At 39.8% G+C, this 27,516-nt stretch overlaps 1 protein-coding gene across 2 annotated transcripts; it reads right to left on the bottom strand.

Moving 5' to 3' along the window:
- LOC102733258 (serum paraoxonase/arylesterase 2) lies at positions 1-27,505 on the bottom strand. Of its 2 annotated transcripts, none has more exons than XM_006730657.3 (9): positions 27,356-27,505; positions 17,675-17,745; positions 11,277-11,332; positions 7,069-7,234; positions 6,402-6,528; positions 4,712-4,912; positions 2,119-2,200; positions 1,249-1,377; positions 1-629 (listed from the first exon to the last, which is right to left on the bottom strand). In XM_006730657.3, the coding sequence occupies exons 1-9, from the start codon at positions 27,427-27,429 to the stop codon at positions 471-473; spliced, it is 1,065 nt and encodes a 354-aa protein (XP_006730720.1). In that variant the 5' UTR covers positions 27,430-27,505; the 3' UTR covers positions 1-470. The 2 variants fall into 2 exon arrangements, with proteins under 2 accessions (XP_006730720.1, XP_081656638.1); XM_081800512.1 differs by having other exon boundaries at positions 1,315-1,377.
- Positions 27,506-27,516: the final 11 nt, after the last annotated feature.

Below are 27,516 nucleotides of genomic sequence, written 5' to 3'. Positions count from 1 at the left end.
TGGATTTTAGTTAGCCTTTAATAGAACTCCAACGCATTAACAGTAAACAAAGACGTAAGTACAAAACATCCAAATGTTACCTATCAGTAGTTCTGAACACACACAGTGGTCACACTGTTGGAGCTGAGGTCACTCACATTTTCAGGAAACGCAGTCTACCCTGTTTCGGTGGAATGCACGCTCTGGCAATTGGAAGGCAGAGACGAGGTTCATTTTGTTCAGTGAATCCACTTTACTGGAAGCAGCTGTCTTCTCTCTCCTTCACTCCACATTTTTAAAAACTGTCCCTTTGCCTTTTATGTTAAAAGTGCTATCAGAACTGAAGGGGCCTTTCCTTACCGAAATAAAATTAACTATACAGGTCACACATTTCTGGGCCCATTTTGCCGGTTAAATCCCCACACAATTAGCAATTCATAGAAAATTAAGTGTTAAAAGAAGTTAGCACACTTGCACGCCAAAAGTACGATTCAGAGTTCACAAAACAGGGCTCGGTGATATAAAGTGCCTATGAGCAGCTTCCTATCATATACTGAGGCTACAGAACTTCCTTGGAGGACAGATCCGTTGTTGGCATAAACTGTGGTCACAGTAGGCTTCTCAGATAGAATATTCTGGATGCGTAGAACCTATTCAGGGGATACAGAAGATTAATACCGAACCACCATACACCCACGTCACTCAATCGCCAATAATCCCTGTCTTCCACAACGACACAATGATTAAGAGGACATGCTGTTGAAAACAGCAGTTATCAATCTTTTTAATGTTTAAATGAAAGTACTTTTTTAAGCCTTCAAAGAAAGTACTTTCTTAAACCATCTAGCTACTGCATGCCAACACAGGATTTCGGGTTATTATAGTAATTGAGCATTAATGGAAATACTTCCACGCTACGCTAGCATGAACAGAAGTCATGTCATGTGGGGAGCTGACAATAAGCCAGGTATTTAAAAACATTGCCAGTCTACCACACAAGGAGGGCACATGTCTTTAAAGAAAAGGCCTTTTGACTAGTTTCCACCATAATTTAATACATCAAAAGATTATCTTTCTAAAAGTATTTGAATAAGTGAAATTCTGCCAATTATTGGCTTAAAGCACTTACAAAATCACTGCATAAGTTTATTGTATCCTTGGTTTAGAATTACTAAACAAACTGTCCCCGTGACAGTTTTCTGTATTATTAGTTCAAAAGGACTTGGACAATTAAAGTTGAAAAATTAAGGTTTAAAAAAACAGAAAAACCTCTGATGACGGAGGATTGTTCGGGTCATAAATGAAGAGCTTCTGGCCATTAGGATGACAGCCTACCAAGATGTCCCCCGAGGAAGGATCGATAGATAAATTGTCCACCAGTGTATCCAACTTGAGCACCTTCCAAATGAAAAAATGTCAATATCTAAATGACTTGAGAAACTTGATTAAATAATTTAGGGCTAACCTTTCTTGCCTCTCTACACGTGGGAAAATTATACACAGCTCCCTGCTTCCACCCTTTTAACACCAATATGGCTTAAACTAAATTTAATAAACTGGTTTAGAGCCACTTTTCATCTTCCCTGAAATTAAGAAAGTTAGGGTGATGATCAATCTCTCTAAAAAATGAACTCCTTTTCCTTTAAAAGATGCACAATGATCAGTTAGCTCAAGGAACTCATTCAAAGCAAAATAGGAAATTCTTAATCAATCTAAAATATGTGTTGTCAAGCAGGAAGAAAATAATAATGGTGTGGAACCCAATTTCTACCTTCATTTATTATTGAAAGAGCTGACAATGTGCATAAATCTTCATTTCAGAATTCATCTATTAGTCTTTTCAATTGTGAAAATTCTTATTGGAATTCATTGGGTACCATCAGTACTTCATGGAATGGGCTCTAAATCTGATGCAAATATCACTCCCAACCCTCCTCTGCATGTAATCAGTCGGTCCTTGTGATTGCTGGGGACAGGAGGCTTGGCCTGTTGTAGGGAGGTAATATTTAAAAACCCAGAATAGCAACCCTGGCATCATATTCTGTTCTAAGTGAAGTACTGTTATAATACAGTGTAACTACAAAATTACAAAGTATAATAGGTTAAGGCCTACTTGATATATGAAAATAAATATTTTACCTTCAATTGAGTTAAATTCATATTAGGGTGTCTTTCCAAAACATGAATTTCATGAGCCAGGATATCAGCAACATAGATGTACCTTCACAGAAAGGACACACTGGTTAGAGTTCCATGCCAATATAAAGCTTCATTAATACAGTATGGAAGAATAAGTCTTAATAACATTCCAGGAAGTTAATCAATGATGGGCCCTCAAGGAATGCTTGATAAAGGTCAATTTTTATTTAAAAAGGAAGCTTCCAAAATCAATTCATTATTGCTACAAACAATCACGGAATTGTTAAATTATTTCTCAAAAGGTTTGTAAGGGGAAAAGTAACATAGAATATTATTTTGAATATAAAGTCTGATATTTGCCACCGAAAGGACAACAAACCAAATGTCTGGCTTCCGAGAAAAAAGCTTTTCTATTCCACGATATAATTTGATATTTCTAGGAATCATCTTCACGTAGAAATATATGGTGCAGAACAGAATACACTTTATTATTTATTAACAGTCCTTCACACTTAATAAAATATTTATTAACACACTGAGAATTTTCAGAGTAAGAGGTATTCAGAACAATCTGTCTACATCTAGGGAGGATGAATTAATGGACTACTTTACGGTAATTTTACTCATTGAATTGGCCGTTCCATGGCAACTGTTCTGTTGCACAATTATCACGTGTAAAGCCATGAGCTCAGTATGGTGACGGACATAAAGAAGAGGCAGGCTTTTCCTAAAAAGTTTATAGTGTGTTGGGATGATCAGATTGGTTTGTACACATGAAACAAATAATACAGCATGATTGGTAGCACGAGAAAGATTTCAGGCCTTAGAGACTGAAGAAGTATCTCACTCCTGAGAACACAGAAGGCTTCACAAAGGAAAGGCATCTGCAGTGGCTAGGGAAGGAGAGACTGGATTTGAGGAAATGAGGACAAAGCACCTTCTAGGCAGAAAAAAAACATGTGAGCAAAGGCACAGGGGCAAGAATGAGAGAGGCATATTTGCAAAATAATGAGTTCTTTGTCTAAAGAAGGGTAAGTATGAAAACGGTCAAAAAGGGAGGTTGAAGCTCGCCTATTAAAGCAAGTCCAACCCTTTAGCTTGCCTCGACTGGATAAGCAATTGGGTCCCACTGAATTTTTAGAATAACAAAGTGGCATAATAACAAATGGTCAGTTCCATTCAACAAGTACTGAGCATTTGCTTTGCACCTGGCAGGGCTCAGCAGGAGGAGTCAAAGATGAAGCTGGCCGAGCCCCCTCTTTTGGAGGGCCTTAAAGGCTTGTGGAAAACAGAAAGACAAAACTGGCAACAAGGCAGAAAATGTCAGTGGACTGAAAACAAGTTGGAAGAAAGTCTACTACTCTAGCCAAAGAGGATGAGAACTGAAAGCGCGCAGGCGTCAGTGGGAAAGGAAAGGGGATGAGGACGGCTGGCTCGCGGGTTGGCCGGGGAGGGTGAAAGAGAAGCAGTTAGAGCTGAATCCTCTCTCATTATTATTGTTTGCAGCTCGGGTGCTGGAAAGTTGGAGTCTCATAATTGAAAGATGAGAGTTGGGGGAGAAAAACAGATTTGGCAGGAGAGTTAGAGATAATTTAAATGATTCTCCACTCATCTTCTATAATCAACAAGAAAGAAGAAATTGTGTCATGAAAAAAGACATTTAGTTGTCAAGGAATGCCAAATTTATTTCACGTTATATTTGTAGGAGTTTAAATTGTTCAGTGTGCTAAGGTAGCACAAGGGGAAGTTAATAAAATTTAATATCCTTTCTATATGTTATGGTTGGACGTATAGAAACAGAGAGATAATTTGGGAGGGGGGCAATTTGGCAATATCTATTAAAGTTACAATTGAAAGGGGTCACTCTTTGGGTAAGTGGTTCTATTTTGAGGGATTCGTTCTATGGAAACAGTTGTACAAATGTGCAGAGAGGAAGGGCTCAGAGCATCACTCTTAGCCCATGCCCAGTTGGCATTCAAACCCAGGTCTGTCTGTATCATCCCCAAACCTGAAGACAGATCATGCTGCAATGCTCCCTTCAGGAGTCGTTCCTTAAAAATATCTGGAGAAGCTTCAGTGGTAAATGAGAAATACATTTTTTATAAAAAAAAAAAAATGAAAAACAATGTACCCATTAACAGAGAATTGGTTAAATTACTTTAGGATCATCCCTATATTGGAATAATATGCAGCCAATAAAACAAAGGTATAATTATTTAAAAAGAAACACCTACCTCACACTTTAATAGGTATATGTAAATATTATCCCACGTCATAAAAATTTACATTTACAAAATTAAATTCTACAGTGATATATACCAAAATTTAGATATTGTATGTAAATATATACGTGCTTAGTATACATTTTATATTACATATAAACATTATATCTATTTAAGAATAATATTTTATACAAATAATCAATGTATATAATATATTATATGCATATATTATATATATTATGTAAGTCATAGGCCAAAAAAATATCAAGGAAGCTTCTTACATTGGGAAAAAAAAAAAAGCAGCAAAGTGAAGAATTTGACCCAGCACCACTACTAAGGAGAATGGAAGATACTCTTGTAAGGAATCATACTTTTTATCAGGTGAAATATTGATCCCATTGGCTGCATCAAATCCTTCTGCTACCACTTTAACTTCATTTGGACTGTAGTAAACAACATTTGCCCAGTGTAAGTTCAAGTATGTTTCCAAATACTTTAAGAAAGGATCAGAGAAATAGTGGTCATTGGTGGCATAGAAATGTGCTGGTCCAACAGCTATGATATCATTCACACTGAAAGAGAAAAATTAACATGTGAGAGAAAATAAGAAGCCAGTTGGTCTCCGTATTAAAGATTAAGTCTCTGGAAGGCATACACAATCTGTGCTTTAAATTTTTGGTAAGAGGTTTCCCAGGAAAAGCTCAGCTAAAAATCACATGGCTATAGTCATATGTAATCTACTATAATACGATTTTTCAGAGAACAATTCTGCATGATAACAGGTAATCTGAAGACAGGTCATTTAGCAATTATGGCAGGACTCTTATAAAAGAAAAAAGAACTTGGTGCCAACAGGGTATGTTTTTTGACAGCAAGAAATGTAGGGTTTAACAACAATATGAAAGGATACAGCTATCTAGAGTATAGAGCTGGATAGAGCCTCATTGGCTACTGAGCTGGTTAGGCTGTCAATAACATTTACCTAGCTTTCATTTACTCAGTTGCCGGATTTTCCTGAGTTCCTCTCCTTAGTTATTAGTCAAACTAACGTTGACTGTTCAAATTCTAACTGACTCACAAAGCAGACCTGCCGAGAATGAACGGGCACTCAATAAACACTTGCAGAGAGATGGATGATGAAATTGCCATAGTACAATGCTTCAGGTGAGAGATTTATATGCTAAAAACAATTACATTTTTAAAACCAGTTAGGCAAGGGCGTCATTAAATTTAAATTCCAATTACCCTATGCAAAAATTTCTGAAAAGAGCTGCTTTCTTCTTTGTTAAATGAAAAACAAAGCTACAGGGAAGGTGAGTCCCCTCTTCTTGAAAGAGCACCATGATGCAGAGACTGCCTGGACAGTATTTATGCTCCTACTGATTACAAAGTGCATTTTTTGGAAGAACTATTGGAAATTATATGCAGAAGCCCTAGACAGGGATGGAGAAATTTAAAAATATTCACCAAGTTCAAACTAAAAGAAGCAGTAGGCTAACGCAAGCTGAGCCGGGGAGATACACATGACTCTCTTTTAGCCACATTATCAACTGGCTGAATGTTCTGGAAGTAGGAGTGACCTGCATCCAGTCTGAATCCCTCCAACTCTGTGTGTTAGCCCCCAGGTACCACAAGCCCGGTGGAAGCACTTTGTAGCAGTCCATACAAAGCACACTGACTTCATTTAAAGCAGGCTACTCTTCCTTGGCAGGACAAACTATTATGGTTCGGGTGATGAGTCATCTGAGATGGAAGTTGATGGCAGGGAAAACAGGGAGGCTTGTCTTCTGCTCCCAAGATGGCCCTGAAGAGCAGCTCGCCTGTAATGTGTAATGTGTTTTATCATTTCTCAAGGGAGTCCTCATAGAACACTGATTATTATGAGTGACATTGACTTTCCCTGCTCTACAAGGAAACCACACACACACACACACACACACGTATTTACGTATGTGTATACATATACCTATTTTAGCTCTTATCAAGGCTGAGAGGACCATCATGAGGAATTACATAGAAATGCCAGAGATAAACTGGAGAATGAACAAAAGGGCGAAGTACCTTGGGAAAAGTTCATGTCTGATTGTTTTTAGATGCAAAAGGGAATTATCTTCTTCTTCAAATTTAAAAATTTCCACTGTATTCTTGAATTCTGGGTGGTTTACAACAAAGAGATAAACTGTGTCGTCTAAAGAATTGAAAGAACAGAGTTAATTTACAAGATAGAACCATAGGACCTCTGGGCAGACACTGACATTTAAATACCACAGGCGGGGAAAGGTTGAATGTATAAGCTGTTAGACGACCTAACAGATCATTCTTCTTCCCCGTCCTTCCCATCACTGTCTGGCTGGTGTTATTTCTGATCATTGGTCCCCTGACCTTTAAGAAAGAGTGTTTTCCACTCCATATACAGAATTCATGAATAATCTGTTTATAGTTTAATTCAGAAATATAGCTCTTTTTTAATGCAATAATCACATATATATGAAAAAGGTTATGAAATCTAAACATTCTCCCAGGTGTTAACTGTTAGAAATTCCAAATGTAGCCTAAGTTGCTGCTAGCTGGAGAGGCAAATGATCAACTTATTTGTATGAAGAATACAGAAATAATTCATGAGTTAATTGTTCTTCTCTTTAACTACAGATTCGATCCAAATCTATTTTCCACAGTCATTTGCAAACCATGGTAAGTTTCTCAATGTGGGGAGCTTATCAGCTCTTACCATTGTCTATGAAGGTGCTGATACCATGTGGATTGAACGAAGCTAAATTGAACCCACGGCTGATTCTTAATTCCAGCGCCCTCGGGTTTTCTTTTTTTAGATCCATCATTAGTATCCCTCCAGGCTTATCTGGGGAAAAGCTGTGGAGTCCCGGACATTTTAAACCCTTTTCAAAACAGAGGAAAAAGTTAAATATAGAGGAAATACTGAGGCTTCAGTGTGTTTATGGGCTAAAATGGGTTGTATAAATAAACGATAAATGGAGACTTTGGTTAAAGGTGGCGGCATTACAACTACAAACAGCAAGAAAGAAGAGAGGACACGTTGGGAAAAAATAGGAATTGGGGGCTGGTGAGCTGCAAGATGAATAGGAATTGATTTTTCTGAGTTGAGGCACAAGACTAGGGGTGTAGTCTCTTAAGGGATAACCAGAAGGTTGGTGGACTGGGAGATACCAAGCAGAGTTGGGGGGGGGAGGGGAGAAGTGAAAGTTTACACTCAAGTCCTTGGCCTGCCCTTTGCTCCTAGAGAGCCCAAAGTCTTGGTGAATGGTGTCAGTCAAGACTCCCCTCCTTGTCTCACACCCCTGATCCAATCCCTCAGCAAATCCTGTTGACTTCACCCTGAAAATATATCCCTTCATAAGGATGCGAACCTTTCTCACCACTTCGGCTATGACTGCCCTGGTCCAAACCACCCCCACAATTATGGCAACAGCTCACAACTAAATGCCCTTACTGATTTTTTCTGGCCTTTCCCTAAGGAAGAACGGTCTCCCACCAGCATCCAAATTTTGTCAGATGATGTCACACCTCTGATCAAAACTCCATCTCATTCAGATTACGAAGTGGAAGTTCTTCTGATTGACTAAAGGCCCGGTATGATCTGCCCTGCTCACCCTCCTCCACCTTCCCCACCCCAAACACTCTAGGTCTCCTCCCTCATCTCCTATTGGCCACATGACTTCCTTAATGCTCTTCAAACCAACCAGGCACACTCTCACTTCAGGGCCTTTATACACACTGTTCCCTCCGCCTAGGAATGCTCCCCGCCCCGCCCTGCCGCGCCCCGCAAGATCTAGGGCTGCTAGATGCTTTATGTCTGTGTCAAACGGCATTTATAGCTGTTTGGCATAGACGCATATTTAGACATACATAAACGGCAGCCTGACCACACCTTCAGCTGTCCCTCTCCACTGCCCCACCTTCCTTCACTTCTCGTTAAAGTGCTGCTACCATCTGACACAGATTCATCCTCTCCCCATTGCAACGTGAGTCAGGACTTTGTCTCGTTTGTTCACTGCTACATCCCAGCGCCTGGAGCCGTGCTTGGCATACGGTTTGTCCTTTCCCCACTGATTATCACCTTTATCATGTACAAGATCCCTTTGTATACTGATCTGTTTGGGGACTCATGCCTATTCCTGTACCAATACACCCCTCTTTACTTACTAGAGCTTTATTTATATATACAGCCAATATATTTATGGCGAGTCCCCACATCCCACACCTCACTGTTTTATTTTCACCAACCAGTCCTTAGATACTTCTGCTCATTGATTTTTCTGTATAAATTTTGAAAATTAAGTTGCTGTTCTGAATGGAACATTATAATTGTTATTTTTTTATCACTATTACAGTTTCTACTTGGTTCTTCTTTGTGCACGGGAAAGCTGGTGAAGTTTCACTGAACTCTCCCCGTGGGTCGAACAGTCTGTTAGTTGAATGTCTTGGATTATCTAAAAAGCAGGTAATGGTGATGTCTAAAAATTATGGCAGTTTTGCCTTTTTTTCTACCTCATATTTCTTTTTCTCGTTTTATTGGGTTATGAAGAACTCTAGTAGATTACTGATGGTTATAATATTTGGGGGCATTTTCTTCCTTTTCTAAACATTTATGGGAAGGCCGCTAATGTTTTACCACTAAGAATGATGTCTGCTGTAGGTTTCAGAGAAATTACCTTCCATTTCTAGTTTTCTTAGAGCTTTCAACCAGGAATGAAAGGCTGAATTTTACTTAATGTTTTCTCGGGACTCACCGAAATAATCTCGGCCTTTTCTCTTGTAGATTTTTTTAAGGCATATTTTATGCAGATTAAAAAAGTATACAAAAATTAAGTCTCACCTTATGCACAAAATTCAACATAATAGAAATTATCTCCAATTTAAAAAAATTCATCCAAATGATAACACTTCAAGGCTGGCAGGCTCAGTAAGCGGAATAAACCAGAATTAGGCTATCCCTACATGGCAGCGCCACCCCAGTGGCCGATAATCTCTATTTTGTATCACTGTCCCATAAACAAGAGCATGACTTCAAAGCACAGAAAGCTCTAGCAGGGATGGTGATCACTATTCATTTTAATGCTCCCTGTCATTTAAATCTGTTTTTTCTTTTTTTAAAAGTTTTATTTATTTTTACTTGCAGTAAAATACACATACCAAAACTTAACAATCTTCACCATTTTAAGCGTACCATTTCGGCGGTGTTAAATACACTCACATTGCCATTTAAATCTTTCTTATATTCTATTTTGTGTCATCCAATTCTTCACGAAGTGTGATGTTGGTTTTGGGCTGACCCTCATACCCATAACCGTGGAACAGGATGGGTCAGACGGGCTAACATGCTTGGAAGAGGGAAAGACAGCTGCAGTGAGATACACGTTACTCTTTTAGAAAGGAGTGAATTCTGGGAAACAGGAGAGACAATGCTGAGTAATTTAAAAATCAGCAGTAATACAGTGGGATTGTTTCTAAATCTGAAAAAAAGAAAAGACAGTCAGATAACCAAGGAAGGACAAAAAGCTGAATAAATTCTATGACATGACTACAAGACCATTGTGGCAGTCATCAGCCCCTTCGTGGAAATGACTATAGATTTATGTGCTTGGAGGAGACCTCACTTCTCCTAATTCAGATTTACTCCTATGGGGCTTGAGATCTCGAAACATGTGAGTTCTGGATTACAAAAATCTCTGAGAATACCTCTTTTGGGAAAAAAAAGGCAAGTGATTTTTACTTTCCTCAGGATTTTTGTGTCTCTAGTTACAAACAACTCTGACAAGGAGTCCCAGTGTTTTCTCCTAAGCCTATACACATGTGTAAGCATGTGCTTCCAAACAAACTGACAGTCCTACCAGAAATATCATTTTACTCATTCTGTGTAGGTAATTACATAACCCTGTCTTTTGAGACTGTATTTTAAAAATTTAATATAAATATTAGGTTCTTGCCCACGCCTACAATGTTTCTTTTTTTCCCCTCAGTGTTAACAACCAGCTGCTCAGTGTTCCACCTAAAAACCATCAGGAGCCTGACTGGTATCCTAACCCTCAGTCTCCTCTAACCCAAGTTCTCTCACCTTTCCCATAGGCCTGACAACTGTTTTATTAGCACTGTGACTCTTCGAAAGCATCTCCATGCTTTTCACACCTGAATCTCAGAGCCTGAAAATAATGGATGCTGCGGGGGAACAGAATCATCACAGGCCGCCTTCCTCAAGAAAAGCCAAACCCATGACGATGCAAGGACACTCCTGGGGGCCCAAGCCAGAGAAGAAAGGTGGTCAGAACTTCTAATCGCCCACTTACACAGTTTTCCAATTAGATGGTGACTGGTGTAGGCCAGCACACAGGCGAATCAATTTTACAGTCTGTCTAATGTAGGCCCAGGGAAGTGGTTATTTTTCAGCTTCTAAGAATTAAGGCAAAAGTGAAGGGCATAAATAAATTCAGTTGGTGACTTTCACGAGAGGCTATTCAGGGGGAAAAAGAAAGAAAGAAAAAGCCTTGGTTTAGGAAAGTTGGTATACTGTTTGAAAGTAAACAATAACAGCAAGAATATGAGCTTAAAATTGAGTAATGGAAAGAGAGATAGATGCTGTATTTAAAAGAGTATAATGGAGTATGGAATATCCACAACAATGCCCCAAGTATGCTTTTTAATAAGAAACTTTTGAAACACAGATTGCATTGAAATATTTTAGTGCAATGCAGTGGGGACATGAAGAGCAATTAATCAACTGGCAAAGACTTTTTCATCTCTACATTTAGATTTTCCAAAATCCTGTTTAAACTGTCTTTTTTTTTTCCCCCAGAACATATTTTTGAAAGTGAGGAATTTAAAAAACAAGTTACTGCTCTGCAAGGCTCATCAAACTCCCCTGTACCTCCTCCACTGAGACTGGCGAACGAAGGAGATACTCACCACACTAAGGAAAGCCAGACCATTGGGAAGTATGTCAATATCATCCGCACCAGCTTCTGTAAGTTCAAGAAATAGATAAATGTCACATTCAAATTCCGTTATTTGTTAGATATAACTGGGACTTAGTTTACTTTATCAGTGCCTACATTTTTAGGAATGGTCCTTATTTTTTCCAAGGAACCAACCACTCTCTTTAATACACGTCAGTCTAAATCCCTTCCTGCAGTGAACCTCTGACTTTAAATGTTAGATATTTTATGTTTACTCAAATCAAAGTCAAGTAATCACTACATTTCCAGCTATAATAGAGAAAAAGTTGACATCTGTACACTCTTATGATAAACATCCAGATGTCTGTACAAAAGTAATTGACATCAGGGGAATATTACTTTCAGAGAGAAGGGCTCCTAGTCATTTAACCATGCAAATATTCTTGTCCCTTCCTCTGCTCATTCAATCTGAAGCAAACACAGACATTTCTCTCATTAACAGAGATAAAACACCTGGGATTATATATTCCCTCTTTAAAAAACAATGTCTGCTTGTTCTCATAAGCAAAGAAAGCTTTCCATTTAATCTTTAAATTTAGGCTTTAAACTACAGAAAACAACCAGCAAAAGAAAATTAATGAAAAATACCATGCACCTAAGCCAGCGGAATCTTCTAACGCTTGTCTCTGAGCAGGCTACAATTACTATTGATTGTTTATTGATTGCCTGCAGTCCACTCCACACAGCACAGCAAATAATTAGACATAAGACCTTCCCAGTGGTCTCACTGTGTAAATTCCACAGACAGATAATAGACCCAAACACAAGAAAAGAGGAATAAAAATGGCTTAGATTAAGCCAAATCATGACACATTCTTTGAGTCCACAAAATCCAATCTTCCCCTTTAAGGCCTCTCCAAAGGCTTTCTCCAAGATTATTTCTAGGTTGTCAAAAACAAACAGCATCTAAGCAGCCATTTTGGTTTTGATTCATGAGTTTGCATTTGGCTCATTGCCTCCAGTGTTGCTGGCTCTATCATAGTGGAGAAAAGCAAAAGAAAATACAAATGCCAAGAAATTCACTTTGTAAAGATGACTGCAATCATGAACACCTGCAATTCCTGTTCCTTGGCAAGAAGGCCATTATGCCAGGCGTAAGTGTGTATATATATATATATATATATATAATGGAGGAGTTTTTAATCTGGGTCTGTGGATTCCTAAGGAGCCACAAATGGGTTTTAGAGTCTGTGAACTTGTTAAAATTCTATGCAGTGCAAAATGTCATCTGTAGGCTCAGCTGAGAAATTTTCTGTGAAAAGGATCCTTGGCTTTCAGCAGGTTTAAAAAAGGGTCAGTAATACAGCAAAAAAAGTTAAGAATCCCTAGTCTCTAGTCCCATGGTGGTTCTCAACTGGTAATGAGCAGGGATCAGGGGAACTCAACACCATGTGTGTGTACATGCAACCACAAACATACAAACACACTCACATGCACATGTCAGTCCAAGGTTTACTTTCTGGACCCATTTAGTAGGAAGTCAATTAAATAAAATTGGTTGCTCCTGAAAAATTACTTAAAACAATTTAATTTCAACGTGTACATGCTTATACATGTAGTGCAAGAAAAGATATATAGAAACAAATTAACAAGGTTTCTTTGGGTGGTAGGATTATGAGTGATTTTCATTTTCTTCTTTATACTTTTCTTTGTTTAAAATTTTCTACAAACAATAGTACTGTTTTAGTAGTCAAGAAAAGAACAACATTTTTAAGATATTCTCATTTTAACCACACTGTAACTTCTTTCTGTTTAACCCCATTGCCTAATTCCAAGAAGAAAAAAAAAAGTCTTTTTTTTTTTTTTAAAGATTTTATTTATTCATTTGAGACACAGAGATACAGAGAAAGAGAGAGAGAAAGCATGAGCAGGGAGAGAGGCAGAGGGAGAGGGAGAAGCAGGCTCCTCGCTGAGCCAGGAGCCCGATGTGGGGCTAGATCCCAGGACCCTGGGATCATGACCTGAGCCGAAGGCAGACGCTTAACCATCTGAGCCACCCAGACTCCCCGAAAAAAAAAGTCTTACCTGCAGTTTTCTTTAGAATATTTTCCGGATCTATCCCCCACCCCATCTTCATTTCTATATCCATTACTACAAGAGAATTTTATCATTTCGTATCACCTCTTTGGTGTGATTACTGCAAGAGTAGTCAATGCTGGAGAAATTTTTTCTCCTCTAATTTAATAAAAGGAGTAGTAATAGTAATAGCTACTAAAATACAGTGTTTACCAAGGGCCAGGCTCCTTGTAAGCACTTTACATACATTATTTCACATAATTTCCTACACCCTAAGAAGCAATATTATTATCTCTTATTTTAAAGTTAAGAATATAGATATAGAGCCTTTGAGTGGTTTGGCAAATTGCTCAAGGTCACACACTGGGAAGCTGGGACTCAAGTCCTTTTGTTCTGACTTAAAAGCACACAGAAAAAAGACAACCTAGCATTGAATGAGTTCTCTCTGTTAGAACCAACCGCTCGTTCCTCTCTGAACAGACACTTTACTTTGTAAATTTGACTGTGGTCAATTCCAGAGGTTGGCTTTCCCCCCAAAAGTTCTGCTTCCATGCCTCCTCCCAAGATCTTCACCAATCCATAGTCTACACTTTTCTTTAAAACCTTTTTTAAAACCCTCCTGTGCTAGAAAGTCTTCTAGCTTGGCACATCTGATTTTTTATTTTCTCTCATTCCTTTGGTAATGATCTCTGTCAGAGATAGCTAACCGCTCCCTACTATCCATACTGCCCTTCCTCCTTTTCAGCTCCAGGGGCCTGGCAACATAGCCACAGACATTTTCTACCCTTTCTTGCAACAGTTGAGGCCATTTGCCTTGGTTCAGGTTAATGGGATGTGAGAGCACAGTATGCACGCAATTTCTGGGTAAAATAACTAAAAATAATAGCCACGTCAATGTTCTTTCTACCCTTTCCTGCTGGGAAGTGGCCATAACTGGAGTTCTAGTCTTGGACCAAGAAAGAAGCAGTATATTGAAGACAATTGTGTTGCTTCATCAGCCTTTGTACCAGATTGGCCACACAGAGCCCGTAGTCATCTTTTCACCCTAGGCCATTTGCTTATCTCTGGATGGCCAAGTAAAAGATGATAAATTTCTCTCTCCACTAGGTGTAACTTTATAACAGCAAATCAGCCCTTGCCCATTCCCAATAGAGTATCCGAGATATAATGTACCTTTTATTGTTCACTCTTTTGGCTCACTGGTGAGGTATGTGTGTTAATCACTCTGGGAGGAGATACTATATTGGAAAGAGAATTTGCAAAAGGTACTAAACCTCTCTGAGCTTTGGGTCCTTCTCTGTCATAAAAAGAAAAAAGAAATCTAAATCTCACAGTAGTGTATATTTTGTTTTCCTTTCATAGGTAGACTGTAAAGTAACTGATCACAAGGGCTGCAAACTTCAATGCTCTTTTTTTTTTTTTTAATCTCCCCAGCAGCAGTTTTTGTAAGGGTCTTGATTGCCAAGTGTATAAAACCGCTAATTAACTCAAAGAGACAATCCATTCAAAATTTTATTTTCGTCCAGAACTCTGAATGCCCGCATTTTCAAAGACATTTAGAAAATGTTTTAAGCTTTTAAGCCTCAAATAGACTTAACTAGCTCCTGTCATTATAGTTTTTATTATTTAGATGTTGATATTAGGCCAAATCTTGGGTAAGAGCTTGGTTTCTTGTCTGTAAGATATAATGGGAAGGAATACAAAAAATGGGACAGTGAGCCTACTTTGTGCTCCCACAGAAGGCACACATCTTGTATGACATGTGGTAGATGACTATTGTTGATTAAAACAGAAAGACCTGAGATGATATGTATAAAGCACCGAAGAATTGCAAAGAGTTCATTTCTAGTCATGGTGAATGTAGCATTGGAGTGTGTGTGTGTGTGTGTGTGTGTGTGTGTGTGAGTATGGATGTTGATGGGGATGGAAAGGTAGGGGAAAGTGGTCTTACCTCTTAGAGGGATTGTTGGCCTCAAGTGCATGGCTACCACTGTTTCCAAAGTGCATACTAAAAAAAGAGAACCTTCTACCCTTGTTGCCTACCATAAGAAGTTGCTTTTGCCTGTATGGGAATGTACATGCCCAGCACACTTACTCCTTGTAATCAAAAGACCACTGAAGAAGCGACTGTTATTGCAAACATAAAACCACATGCTATTAATGGCCATTAGTCATCACGAACATAGCATTCAACAAATGTTCATACAGTGCATGCTAACCACAGAGCAAAAACAAAAAAAAAGAAAGAAAAAAAAGCACAATTCTAATTAGATCTAAAAATGTATCCCAAATGTGCTTCTAATCACTCATCGTTTCGCTCTGTTGCCTTTTGAAGTGCCTCAGAGGCATTAAACACTTCACAAGCAGGGCCAGAGGTGACATATTTCCTCATTCTTTCCAATTCCAGACAGCAGCTCACACACATCACAACATAAAGGTCACAAACACAGACAGACGCCTGTTCGGAATACAAATGTCTTCGGGCTTGTTTTTCTCCGAGGAGCCCTCCATCCCAGTGAGTTGTAACAGCAATACACTTGGCGGTTCGTCCTGTAATGTGTCTGGTTGTGCCCTATTGTCTACTCTGAGACTTGAATTCACAGGAGGTGGGCACCACAGGGCCAAGGGCTGTTTAATAATGTGACAATTATTAACTCAGTAGCAACAGTAACCTTTGAGATCATGGACTCAACCTCCCAACCTTGTACAACATCCCTCACAGATGCCATCTGGCTCTTGCTTAGCGGCCAGTTCTGAGGGGGCTCTTCATGACTGCAGTCAAAAGGCAGGGCGCAGTGGCTGAGTTTCTTGGGACTCCAGACAACCTTATTTCTAGAACTGTCTGCCTTATCTGGCACAGATCTAGTCAGTCTGCTATTTGATCCTGAGTTTGTATCTTCCTGCTAAGTGTATGGGCAACAGTAACAAAGAGGAGAAGCCCCAGGAGAAAGAAGTCAAGGAGTCTAGGCCCAGGGAGATACGACTGGGAAAAAGTACCAAAGTAGCAATGGAAGCTAGGAGACAGGGCACATAAAAAACAGATGTGTGAAGGAGAGGCAAATAACAGAACCGGAAAGAAACTCTGAAGTAGAGAAGGCTGCTCTAAAAACTGATAGGTTTCATGAAAACGAAGCCTTTTTGTGTGTGATCCAGCAAAGGATCACTACTTTGTTTTTGCTCAAAGAGCATTTTGAGCCCTGTCTGTAGTGAATGTGTTTATAAATAGGAGGTACTGAGTTTATTAGCATTGCCAACTCCAGGGCAATTTAGCAATGACTATCAAAACTTTAAACATTTTTTTAATATTTAGTTATTTTTTTAGAGAGTGAGAGGGAGAAAGAGTGTCAGTGTGCACACGCATGTGTGAGGGGGCGGGGAGGGGCAGAGGGAGAGGGAGAGAATTGCAAGAAGGCTCCACACTCAGAGTGGAGCCCGATGCAGGGCTCGATCCCACGAGCCTGAGATCACGACCTGAGCTGAAACCAAGAGTCAGACAATTAACCGACTGAGCCACCCAGGCACCCTGACTATCAAAACTTTAAACACACATGCTAGGTGAACAACAATCTCACCGTTAAGAATTTATCCTACCGATATACAAGAGCTCTATGTACAATGATGTCCACTGATTTGTTTGTAGTTGCAAAAAAAAAAAAAACTACAACCATCCAAATGTGCGTTAAGAGGGAAATGATTAAATCCACCATGGTCCCTGCAAACATGAAAAAGAATGAGGTAGATCTACATGTGTTGATGTGGGAAGCTGTTCACATTACACTTGGAATAAAGCAGGTTGTAGAATATAATCTTATACTAAGATGCCATTTGTGAAAAATAAATATGTATGCATATATTTGTTTGCATTTGAGCTGGAAATATCAGGAAAGAGAAGAAAAACTTTCTCCCTGGAGTTATTTCTGTGAGGGATGGAGATTTTCTTGAGAGATTTTTTTTTCCATTTTGTGACTTCTCTTCCTTCTGACACCTTCACTAGCCGACAACTAGGCTGACAGAGCACAGGTCTCAGGGGCCACACACAACGAAGAATACAGACTTTATAAAACTAGTTCAGAAAAGTCACTAAGCAGGCAAGAAATCAAACAATAAACATAGGACTACACAAATAATTAACAAATTGCAGGGAGAGTGAGAGAGAGAAGAGATACAGGTGCATGTGATCAAAAAAAAGATTTGACTGAAGAGGTTTTTGTTGATTTAATGTGATTTTTCCTCTGATCAACACTAGTGGAGTGCCAAAATACTGTTAATGAGTTTTTTCGTGTTGATGGCCAAACAATGTAAGGTGTATAACAAGCATTTTCTCATACTTACCGATTCCTTTAATGAGGTGGCAGTTTGGAAGGTCTACAGATTCTACTTCTCTGGAGGCTTTAAGTCGATTTCTGTTTAAAAAAAAAAATCTATGTTTATGTATTCCCTGCTTTGTTGCAGACACGGTTTAAAGAGGCTTATAGCAATACATAAAACACAGCATAAATCTAAAGCAGATAAAAGATAGAAAAACAAGGGCAGGAACATAAAATAGCACCAGAAATGAAGTTAAAATAAAAATGCGTATCACAAAGTTCTATATGTGAATGTGGGTCATAAAAGAAAGCCAATAACTCAACAAATAAAACTTGTAATGCAAGTTCCCAAACAAAGACGAACACATCACCAGGTCACATTTCTCACAGCTCTGGTGTGGTCAGAAGAGCTCCAGATGTAGAACCAGAAGAGCTGAAAAACGCTCAGACCCTCTGCAAAATGACACGGGGCCTGACGCGAGGCCAAGAGAAGAGGCGTTTTTCGGAGCCAGGCACACAGAAGCTGTTAAGAAATATGTGGAGGGGGCAGCACCTGGGTGGCTCAGTCGTTAAGCGACTGCCTTCAGCTCGGGTCATGATCCCAGGGTCCTGAGATCGAGTCCCGCATCGGGCTCCCTGCTCGGCGGGAGGCCTGCTTCTCCCCCTCCCACTCCCCCTGCTTGTGTTCCCTCTCTAGCTGTCTCTCTCTCTCTCTGTCAAATAAATAAATAAAATCTTTAAAAAAAAAAAAGAAACATGTGGAGGAGGTCCCATCCCCATCGCAATATTTACTGGGTGAGAACTTCGGAGAACGCCAACTACTGTAACAAAAGAACTTGTTGCTGTTGTTTCACAAAAAGTAAAGGTGCAGAAATAATGAGGAAATGGTGAACTGTAATGAAATACCTTCCCCACCGGCCTGTCCTGAGAGAGGGCCACAAAGCAGTTTGGCCAAACACATCTGGGAGCTCTTTGGAAGCCACATGCTGTAGGCTTTCCCTTCTCTTCTCTTGCTGTCTCTCACCTTCTGTTTCTGTTCTCTACAGTCATAAGTCATAATAGTGCTTGCAGAGTAGTTTACATTTTTTCAAATGTACCCCACATTTAAGAGAGAAAAATGACCATTTGCTGCTTGTCCCTCTCCTATTCATATCCTTGACAGCGTCTGACTGCTAGACACCAAATTTGGGGAAGGTTACTGGTCTCAGCAACGTGCAAGAAGGCCGAGGCCTACCTAATAACCCAGAACCACCAACAGGTGGTAGCAACTATATAATCTGGCAACTCATATCATATATAAAGTTCCTAATTAAAATGTTAGTATGTTGGGCGCCTGGGTGGCTCAGTTGGTTAAGCGACTGCCTTCGGCTCAGGTCATGATCCTGGAGTCCTGGGATCGAGTCCCGCATCGGGCTCCCTGCTCGGCAGGGAGTCTGCTTCTCCCTCTGACCCTCTTCCCTCTCATGCTCTCTGTCTCTCATTCTCTCTGTCTCAAATAAATAAATAAAATCTTTAAAAAAAAAAAAAAATGTTAGTATGTTATTTCGAGGGGCACCTGGGTGGCTCAGTTGGTTGGGCGACTGCCTTCGGCTCAGGTCATGATCCCGGGGTCCTGGGATCGAGCCCCACGTCGGGCTCCCTGCTCAGTGGGGAGTCTGCTTCTCCTTCTCTCTCTGCTCCTCAGCCCTGCTTGTGCTCTCTCTCTCTCTCAATTTCAAATAAATAAATAAATAAATAAATAAATATCTTTAAAAAAAAATCAGTATGTTATTTCGAATCATATAATTCAAATAGTGTCAAAATTTTTTTGAAACAATATAGCAATAAGGCAATAAAACAAAATTAAAGTGAATCAAATAAATATATTAAATATATAGATGTAATAAAAATTAAAAATAAAATAAAATTTTAAAGTAAAGCATTTTATAAAAAGACAATAAATCTCCCATTTACAAGTCCCAGGAGTGATTTAAAGGGGGAAAACATGTATATTTAGCCTAATGGGTAGCAGTAATACTAGTGATGATGGGGATGCTGCTGCTGCTGACCATGGGTGGCAAAAGGAAATCAGTAATAAAAACAGCTAAAACTTATTGAGTCCACCACTGTTCTATATGATTTACCTGAATGACGTCATTTAATTGTTAAAACAACCCTAAGAAGTAAGTACCATTGTCCCTACTTTAGGGATGAGGGAAGTGACTCAGAGGTGAAGGAACTTTGCTGAGGTTTGGCACCTGCTGGGAAGAACCTTCCAGAGGCGGTGCTCTAACCCACTCCAGTATTTTTCTCCAAAAGGCTGAAGAGATCTGTGTTCCTTAGCAGCAAGCCTGCCTGGCCATGAGCAGGTGAATCTCTATGGGCCTCAGTCTTCTTTATGCATAAAATAAGGATGAGGCTAGATGGCGTCCCAAGTTCAGTGGACACTGCATGATTCCAGAAGCAGATGGAGATATGTCAGTAGGTCCCAGCTGCAGTTTCATCAAGTTTCTCTATCATGGATTGGTTTGGGTGTCAATTTTATACAACCTCCTATTATACTCATTTAACTGTACAAAAATAGGGGTAATGAGGATTGTCATCTACCTTTTTCAAAGATAAATTATATGGATAAAATAAAATTCAGTTGTGTTTGAATAGTTTAATATGGGTTATTTTTTAGAGTCAACTCAGGTCTGTGTAAATGACTGATAACTACACATTGCCAAGAGGGTAATCTTTATTAACTAGTTTAGTTGTACAGTATCATCTCTAAATATGCAGACTGCCTACTATTAAAACTGAAGTTACACAAGGGCTGTGCATAACTTCTGGCTAATCAAATCACTTTTTCTTAATTCTCTTTTATAATAAAAGAAAGACAGGATTTTATTTCCAACCTTTGTGGCCCATGAAGACTTTCAAATTCTTTTGGTGGAAAATTGCTAGGCTATTTACCTGGTAGAAGCACCAGTTCCCTACCCATTAGTGAACTTCTGTATTCTGGGGTGGCAGGCCCTCTTAGCTGACAAACCTAAAGCCATCCTCACCCCATTTCTTCCTCACTCCTTTCCACTGCAGAGACAGACAAGCCAAACATTTGCTTTCCCAGACTCCTTTGTATTTAGGGGTAATCATATGACTCAGGCTTTGGAGAAAGATATTTTTGTTCCCGATAGAAAAGGCAGACACAAGAAGAGAGCTAACTGGTATCCCCCCACCCCTCTTCTCCCTTCTTCATGATTTGACCACACATGCAGTGCTTAGGACTCTAACAACAATTCAGTATTATTATTTTTTTTTAGATGTATCTATGTTTTTATTTTATATATTTATTTTAACAAGGATAGACTACTTTTTGTGTATGACACATTTATTTTATTTTATTTATTTTTACTTATTTTATTTTATTTTATTATGTTATGTTAATCACCATACATTACATCATTAGTTTTTGATGTGGTGTTCCATGATTCATTGTTTGCGTATAACACCCAGTGCTCCATTCGGTATTCTTAACATGACAAGAATGAGGACATAACGCCAATAGTGAAGGGTTGAAGGACAAAAATATAAGAACCTAAGTTTTTGATATGATCATGGGCTCAAGGGACAAGCTATAGAATGACTCACCTACAAAGTTTTTATCATGTGAGAAAAATAAGCCTTTATTTGTATATGTTACAATTAATTTGATGTATGTCACTTGCAGCTAAAAGCATTCCTAAATGTTAAGAGATTTAAGAAGTTTGGAGTACTATACAAGAGAAAGCTCTACAAACCTCTTTGGACTAGCAGATCAAGAAGCCTAAATGCATTCATGCCAAATTAAAAATAAATAAACAAATGGTACAGACACAAATAATTTTGGCATAGCCTATTTGCTGCCTAGCACTTTATGTCCTAGCATGCTTATGAATGTACTAGGTCAGGGATAGCAGTCTGCTCTCATGCAGACATTGCGAATCAATCTCAGCACTCCTTCCCTTTAACCCACAGCCAGCCTCATATACAATGTCCCAGGCAACCACTACTGCTCTAGGTTCCTTATGTTTTTCTCACTTTCCTCTTCTTTTTCATTAAAATTGGGTTATTTTCCTTTGAGTTACAACTATATCATAGGTATAATACAGCAAAGAAAATACAGTTTTCCTTCAATTGAGCCAACAATCATTTCCCCAAATGACACCATTGGAAACATGTACATTAAGGTTCTTAATCTGGGGTCTAGTGACCTTTAAGGGGTCCATGGGTAAAATTCAGGGATCCATGAACAGGGATGGGAAAAAAATACATCTTTATTTAAACCTAACTGAAACTAAGTATTTCCTTTGATGATGAGTGCAGGCAAGAAACCACAGAACTTTCTACTAGCAGTACCTGTGTCTCTCTGTCAATAACAGAAATCACAGACATTGTTACATCACATTTCAGCTGCAGATATCTCAAAGTACCGTTTATACTCACTGCTACTTCAAAATATCTATTGCTACATATTCAACTACCTTTATATCTATTTAAGGCTTTAATTAAGAAGCCTATGTTATTACATCATACATTAGATTTTAAAAATAGGCTGGTAATGGTACTTAAGTATTTAAATTAGTATTAGCTTACATAGTATTTAATTTTGTTTTGGAATCCTATGTGTTCTATTTTATGCATTTAAAAACATGATGCTGACCAAGGGTCTATCAACTGATGAATGGATAAAGAAGATGTGGTATGTATTTATACAATGGAACAGTATTCAGCCATAAAAAAGAATGAAATCTTGCCATTTACAATGACATGGATGGGGCAGAGTATTATGCTAAGTGAAATAAGTCAGAGAAAGACAAATATGATTTCACTTATATGTGGAATTTAAGAAAAAAACCAAATGAGCAAAGGGAAAAAAAAAGAGAGAGAGAGAGAGAAATGAAGAAACAGACTGTTAACTATAGAGAACAAACTGATGGTTACCAGGGGGGAGGTGGCTGGGGGGATGGGTGAATTAGGTGATGGGGATTAAGGAGGGCACTTGTGATGAACACAGGGTGATGTACGGAATTGTTGAATTACTATATTGTATACCTGAAATTAATATAACACTGTATGTTAAATAAATGGAATTAAAATAAAAACCAAAAAAAAAAGGAGGGGCACCACAAAAAAAAAAAAAATTAAATAAAAGCATAATGCTGAGGATTCAAGGCTTTACCAGATTGCCAAATGGATCTATGGTACAAAAGTCTAAGAACCCCTGCCTGAACATTGTCATTACAAGTAACTTTCATTGAGCACTTATCATGTATTTGGTGTTGTTTAGCACTTTACAAGAATGAACTCCGGTATTTTTTATAGCCCCACTATGTAGTGGGTAGTATTAATATCGCCATCCTACAGATTAGGACATTGAGGCATAGAAAGGTGAAATAAAAAGCCAAGAACCCACGTAAATAGTGGAGCTAAGAAATGAATTCAGGCTATCTGGCCACAGAGCATGATTATTACATCATACATTAGATTTTAAAAATAGGCTGGTAATAGTATTTAAGTTTTTAAATTAGTATTAAGTTACATAGTATTTAATTTTGTTTTGGAATCCTATGTGTTTTATTTTAACCAACAATCATTACCGTGAAATCTATTTTTATTTCCTTTTTTTAAAGTTTTGGTTTTTTGGGGTTTTTTTTTAGATTTTTATTTATTTATTTGAGAGAGTGAGAGCAGTAGCAGGGGGCCACAGGAAGAGGGAGAAGCAGACTCCCTGCCGAGCAGGGAGCCCGATGTGGGGCTCAATCCCAGAACCCCGGGATCATGACCTGAGCCAGGGGCGGACACTTAACCGACTGAGCCACCCAGGTGCCCCTCAATTTCTGTTTCTTTCACTCAGGAGACAGCATTACCCATCCAGAGTGGGATGAGAGGGGGCAATTAGTTATTATGTTGCCTTATCTTCAACAAACTAGGAACACAGTGTTACTACCTGGCAGTACTTTGTTCCACGTTTCACCGCCTTTGAATTTACCAACTACTGAAGGGGCTTTATCATTTAACTACAGGCTTAAATACAGACAAACAGAGGCTTTATCTTTTAAGTACAGACTTGTAACACCCCTTGGAATTTACCTCTCGGGCCCCTGTAATGCTTGTAGTACTTAGTAACTAAGAATTTGTGATTAGGCATTTTAGGCTGGGAGTAATTTGCTCCAAAGGCAGAAGAGCTAGGAGGCAGTGGGGGAGCTGGGGCAAACTGTATTTGGAATCAGAAGCCCTGGCATGGAGTACAGGTTCAGCACTAATTACCTGTTGAACTAATTAGCTGACTCCCTCCAGCCTCAGTTTTAACATGTTTAATATAGAAAGGAAGACATATATGAAGACTGAATGAAGGCATAAATGTAAAGGGCTTTCTTTCCAAATGTCAGTAAATGTATATTTTGGTGTAGGGGCCCCTGGGTGGCTCAGTGGGTTAAGCATCCGACTCTTGATTTTGGCTCAGATCATGGTTTCAGGGTCGTGGGATCAAGCCCCGCATCGGGCTCCACACTCAGCAGGGAGACTCTTGAGATTCTCTCTCTCCCTCTGCCTCTGGCCCTCCTCCCCCACCTCTTGAAATAAATAAAATCTTTTTAAAAATGTACATTTTGGCTTAATATAAAGAACTTTTGACACTTTTGACCCAGTGACCAGAACACAGTAGTCACACAATAAATGATAAGGAGGGTGGTAGTTTAAAAATAAAGCCTGACCTTGCAGAAGTGTTCAAAAGCAGACTGGATAGCTTTTTGGTATAGCTGTCATAAAATCAGTCAGGCAACAAGCAGAATGTTCAGATGCTTGTTTTAGGGATTCCTGCTCATGCACAGACCTCTGATGTACTCAAGTCTCATGACTCATCCAAGGGTGTGTACTTTGCAACAGGTAGTAATTGGCCTGGGGATATCTGTGTATTTCCATTTCCCCCTCTTTTGCTCAACTAGGGAGGAGGTAGAAAAGTTGGGTATAATATGCCATCCTCCCCTGGGAACTTTAGCCAGTTACAGTTCAGAAGGAAAGAGACAGCTTTGATTCCACTTATCTATCTGGGACATACTTATACTAAAAAAAAGTATTCATTATTTATCTGAAATTCAAGTTGAAATTTAAGTGGGCACCCTGGGGGAGAGAAATAACTTGAATGCCTAAGTGCCATCTCTAAAAATAGGATAATGAAATAGCAGGCACCAGAGAGCAAAAAACAAACAAACAAAAAACCAAAAACAAGCCTGGGTTTTGAAGAGCCTTTCCTTATGGAGAGGTAGGAACATGCTGCTTTTCAAAACAGACTCTAAGGGTCTGAAAGGAGAGATGCTATGCATTTGAGCACTCCACCTGGAACTCTGTAAACAACAGGCGCTTGATATTCCACAAGCACAAGGTCACCAGATAAAATACAAGATGCCCAAATTTGAATTCCAAAGGAAGAATGATATTTTAGTATAATTATGCCCCAATATTGCAATGGGATATGCTTATACTACAAAATGATTCGCTGGTTACCTGAAATTCAAATTTAACTGGGCATCCTGCATTTTTACTTGCTAAATCTAGCCACCTATCACATATTAACATTCTTACATCACCTGATTTGGGAGTTCAACTATCCAATGAAGTTACCATCCTAGAAAATCCCTGCTCAGTAAAACTTATTGCAGTCAAATCTTTAGAAAGATGCATTAAATTGTGAATTACCTATAAGGTACATTCTATGTACATAAGCTTTATTTACTTTTTCTTAGGTTTGCAACTGTAACATTATTTAAAGGGACTTAAATTTAAAACTTTAAGATTAGTAAGAAGAAAAACCATTATTTGTGGAAAGCCTAGTGGTTTGAACTTTAGGACAATTTAATGAGCTTGTGAATTTAGTGGTATTGCCTTTGAAACTGAGAGCTGGACAGATCATACAAAATTATCCAACTCAAGAATGTTCTGCAGAGCAGGCTGGGTATTTACATAACATAAAAATTAAGGTCCACGTGTCCATTTCCTCCCTCCACCATACACTGTTCCTCCTGCTTGCATCCCTTTATCAGCAGATGAAGCTCCAGCTACAGGACAGTAGAGACAGAAACCCTGGTACCACTTTAGTCTCCCCACCCTTATCAGTGAGGCTCGAGTTTGGGCCCCTGTCCTGTTATTCTCTCCAAACTACTGTAATACCTTAACTAGTTTCCCCATGTCTACCCACTCTCTGTTCTACTACTTCTCAATTGTAACTGCATTATTAGAATTATAAGGAGAATTTTTAAAAATCAAAACCACTCATGCCTGGACCCCACGCAGACCAGATGAATCAGAGTCTCTGGGAGTGCAGCCCAGACGTCAGCCCGCCAGGAGATTCTAATGTCCAGCCAGGATCCAGAACTATCGCTCTCCTCCATTCCATCCTTCCAGCTTCATCTCTACAGCAGCACAGTTAATTATGCTTTATAGCACAGCAACTGATTGTTTTATATGGTTTAAACAGATTCCTGTTTAAACACACACACACACACCCCCCCCCCCCAAACATCAATAGTTCTCCTTTGCCTATCAAAGCAGGCCCCAATTTTTGAACTTCTAGTTAACCATCTCAAAACCTATCCTTCCCCCAACCCCTATTATTCACATCCCCTAACTTTATGCTCCCCCAAGTTGGTCTACTGCTAGTCCCCAAACTTCCCCACCTTCTCCCCTCTGTTCCCACTGCACTTTTCATCTAGGATGGCCCCATATGTGTTTCACTCATCTTTCAAGGCCAGTGTCAAATGGTCTCTTCCTCCTGAACTTCAACTTCGGGGGCTGTAATCTTTCCCCCTTAAGCCTGTAGGGGTTTGTTCGTACCTGGTCTGGACATCCTAATGGATATATTTGCTTTATTTCTCTCCTCCCCTGTAATAGCATGAACCTCTTAAAGGTAAGGACTGACTGTGCCTCACTCCATTACAGGAGCCTAGGATGGCACACCATACATAGTAGGTGCTCCGTATTTCTGGAATCCTTTCGCATGAGGCTTCTAAAATTTGAGTTGGTAATTTAGAAACTATGATGTCGACCCATCCGAGGTTTTCATTATAATTAATACTGGGAGATGGACCAGGCTTGGGCTGTTGGACATTCTGGCAGCAGGGTTCCTGAGTGAAGATAAATAAGGAAGTGATGTAAGAACAGTAGCTGAGTGTTTCAAGTATCTTCGATCTACAGCGCCAAGATTAGAAAGCTGAAAAGTTTCTCAAACTATGCAGGGAAGGAATGGTGAGCAACTTTATTAAAAGACGGCGGCTGGTTTGGGCACCAAAGAGAAGCAGCACCAAAGACCTGAAATAAATCTTTATAATTAAAGGTTCGATGCATAAGTAATAGTTTTGGTTTCAAGTCAAAGCGCTGGGTTTGCCTGTGTAACTACAAAGCCCTCGCCGGTCAAACCTCGGTAAGCAGCAAAGGCTTCTCAACTTCCCAGAAAGTCTCCAGATTCAGCCCAAACTGTGCTGGGTTTTGCTAGAGGCTGGGGGGCGGGGGCGGAGGTGTTCATCAAGCTGCGGAACTGAGAACAATCAGGAGTTCTCACCCCGCAGCTCGAGAAGCCCTGCACGGCCTGCGCCCTCGCCCGCCGCCCGCGGCCACCCGGGCCTGGGGCCCCGCGGGCGGGGGCCGCTCGGGGAGGGCGGCCCCCAGCCAGGCCGCGCGCCGACGGCCCCGTGCGAGCGGGCCCACCTACCTGAGCGCCAGGAGCCTCTCGCCCAGCAGCGCCAGCGCTATCCCCAGCAAGCTCAGAGCCACCAGCCGCCCCATGGCGCGGGAGCCGGGACCGCCTCGCGAGCGCCGCTCGGGGAGCACGGAGGGCGGCGCCCGCCTCCCCGCTCGGGCCGCGCTCCGCCC

Source organism: Leptonychotes weddellii, chromosome 12, assembly GCF_054177405.1.
Source record: "Leptonychotes weddellii isolate Sample4059 chromosome 12, ASM5417740v2, whole genome shotgun sequence".
Taxonomy (NCBI): Eukaryota; Metazoa; Chordata; class Mammalia; order Carnivora; family Phocidae; genus Leptonychotes; species Leptonychotes weddellii.
Note: the sequence above shows the minus strand (reverse complement) of the source record. Positions and strands in the feature narration are given on the sequence as shown.

Coding starts and splice junctions, on each gene's coding strand:
- LOC102733258 (XM_006730657.3), bottom strand. CDS start 27,429: ATGGGGCGGCTGGTGGCTCTGAGCTTGCTGGGGATAGCGCTGGCGCTG. Junction 6,529..7,068: donor CAGCACCTTCATAGACAATG/GTAAGAGCTGAT, acceptor TCAATTCTTTAG/ACGACACAGTTTATCTCTTT. Junction 2,201..4,711: donor AATATTTCACCTGATAAAAA/GTATGATTCCTT, acceptor CTTTCTGTGAAG/GTACATCTATGTTGCTGATA.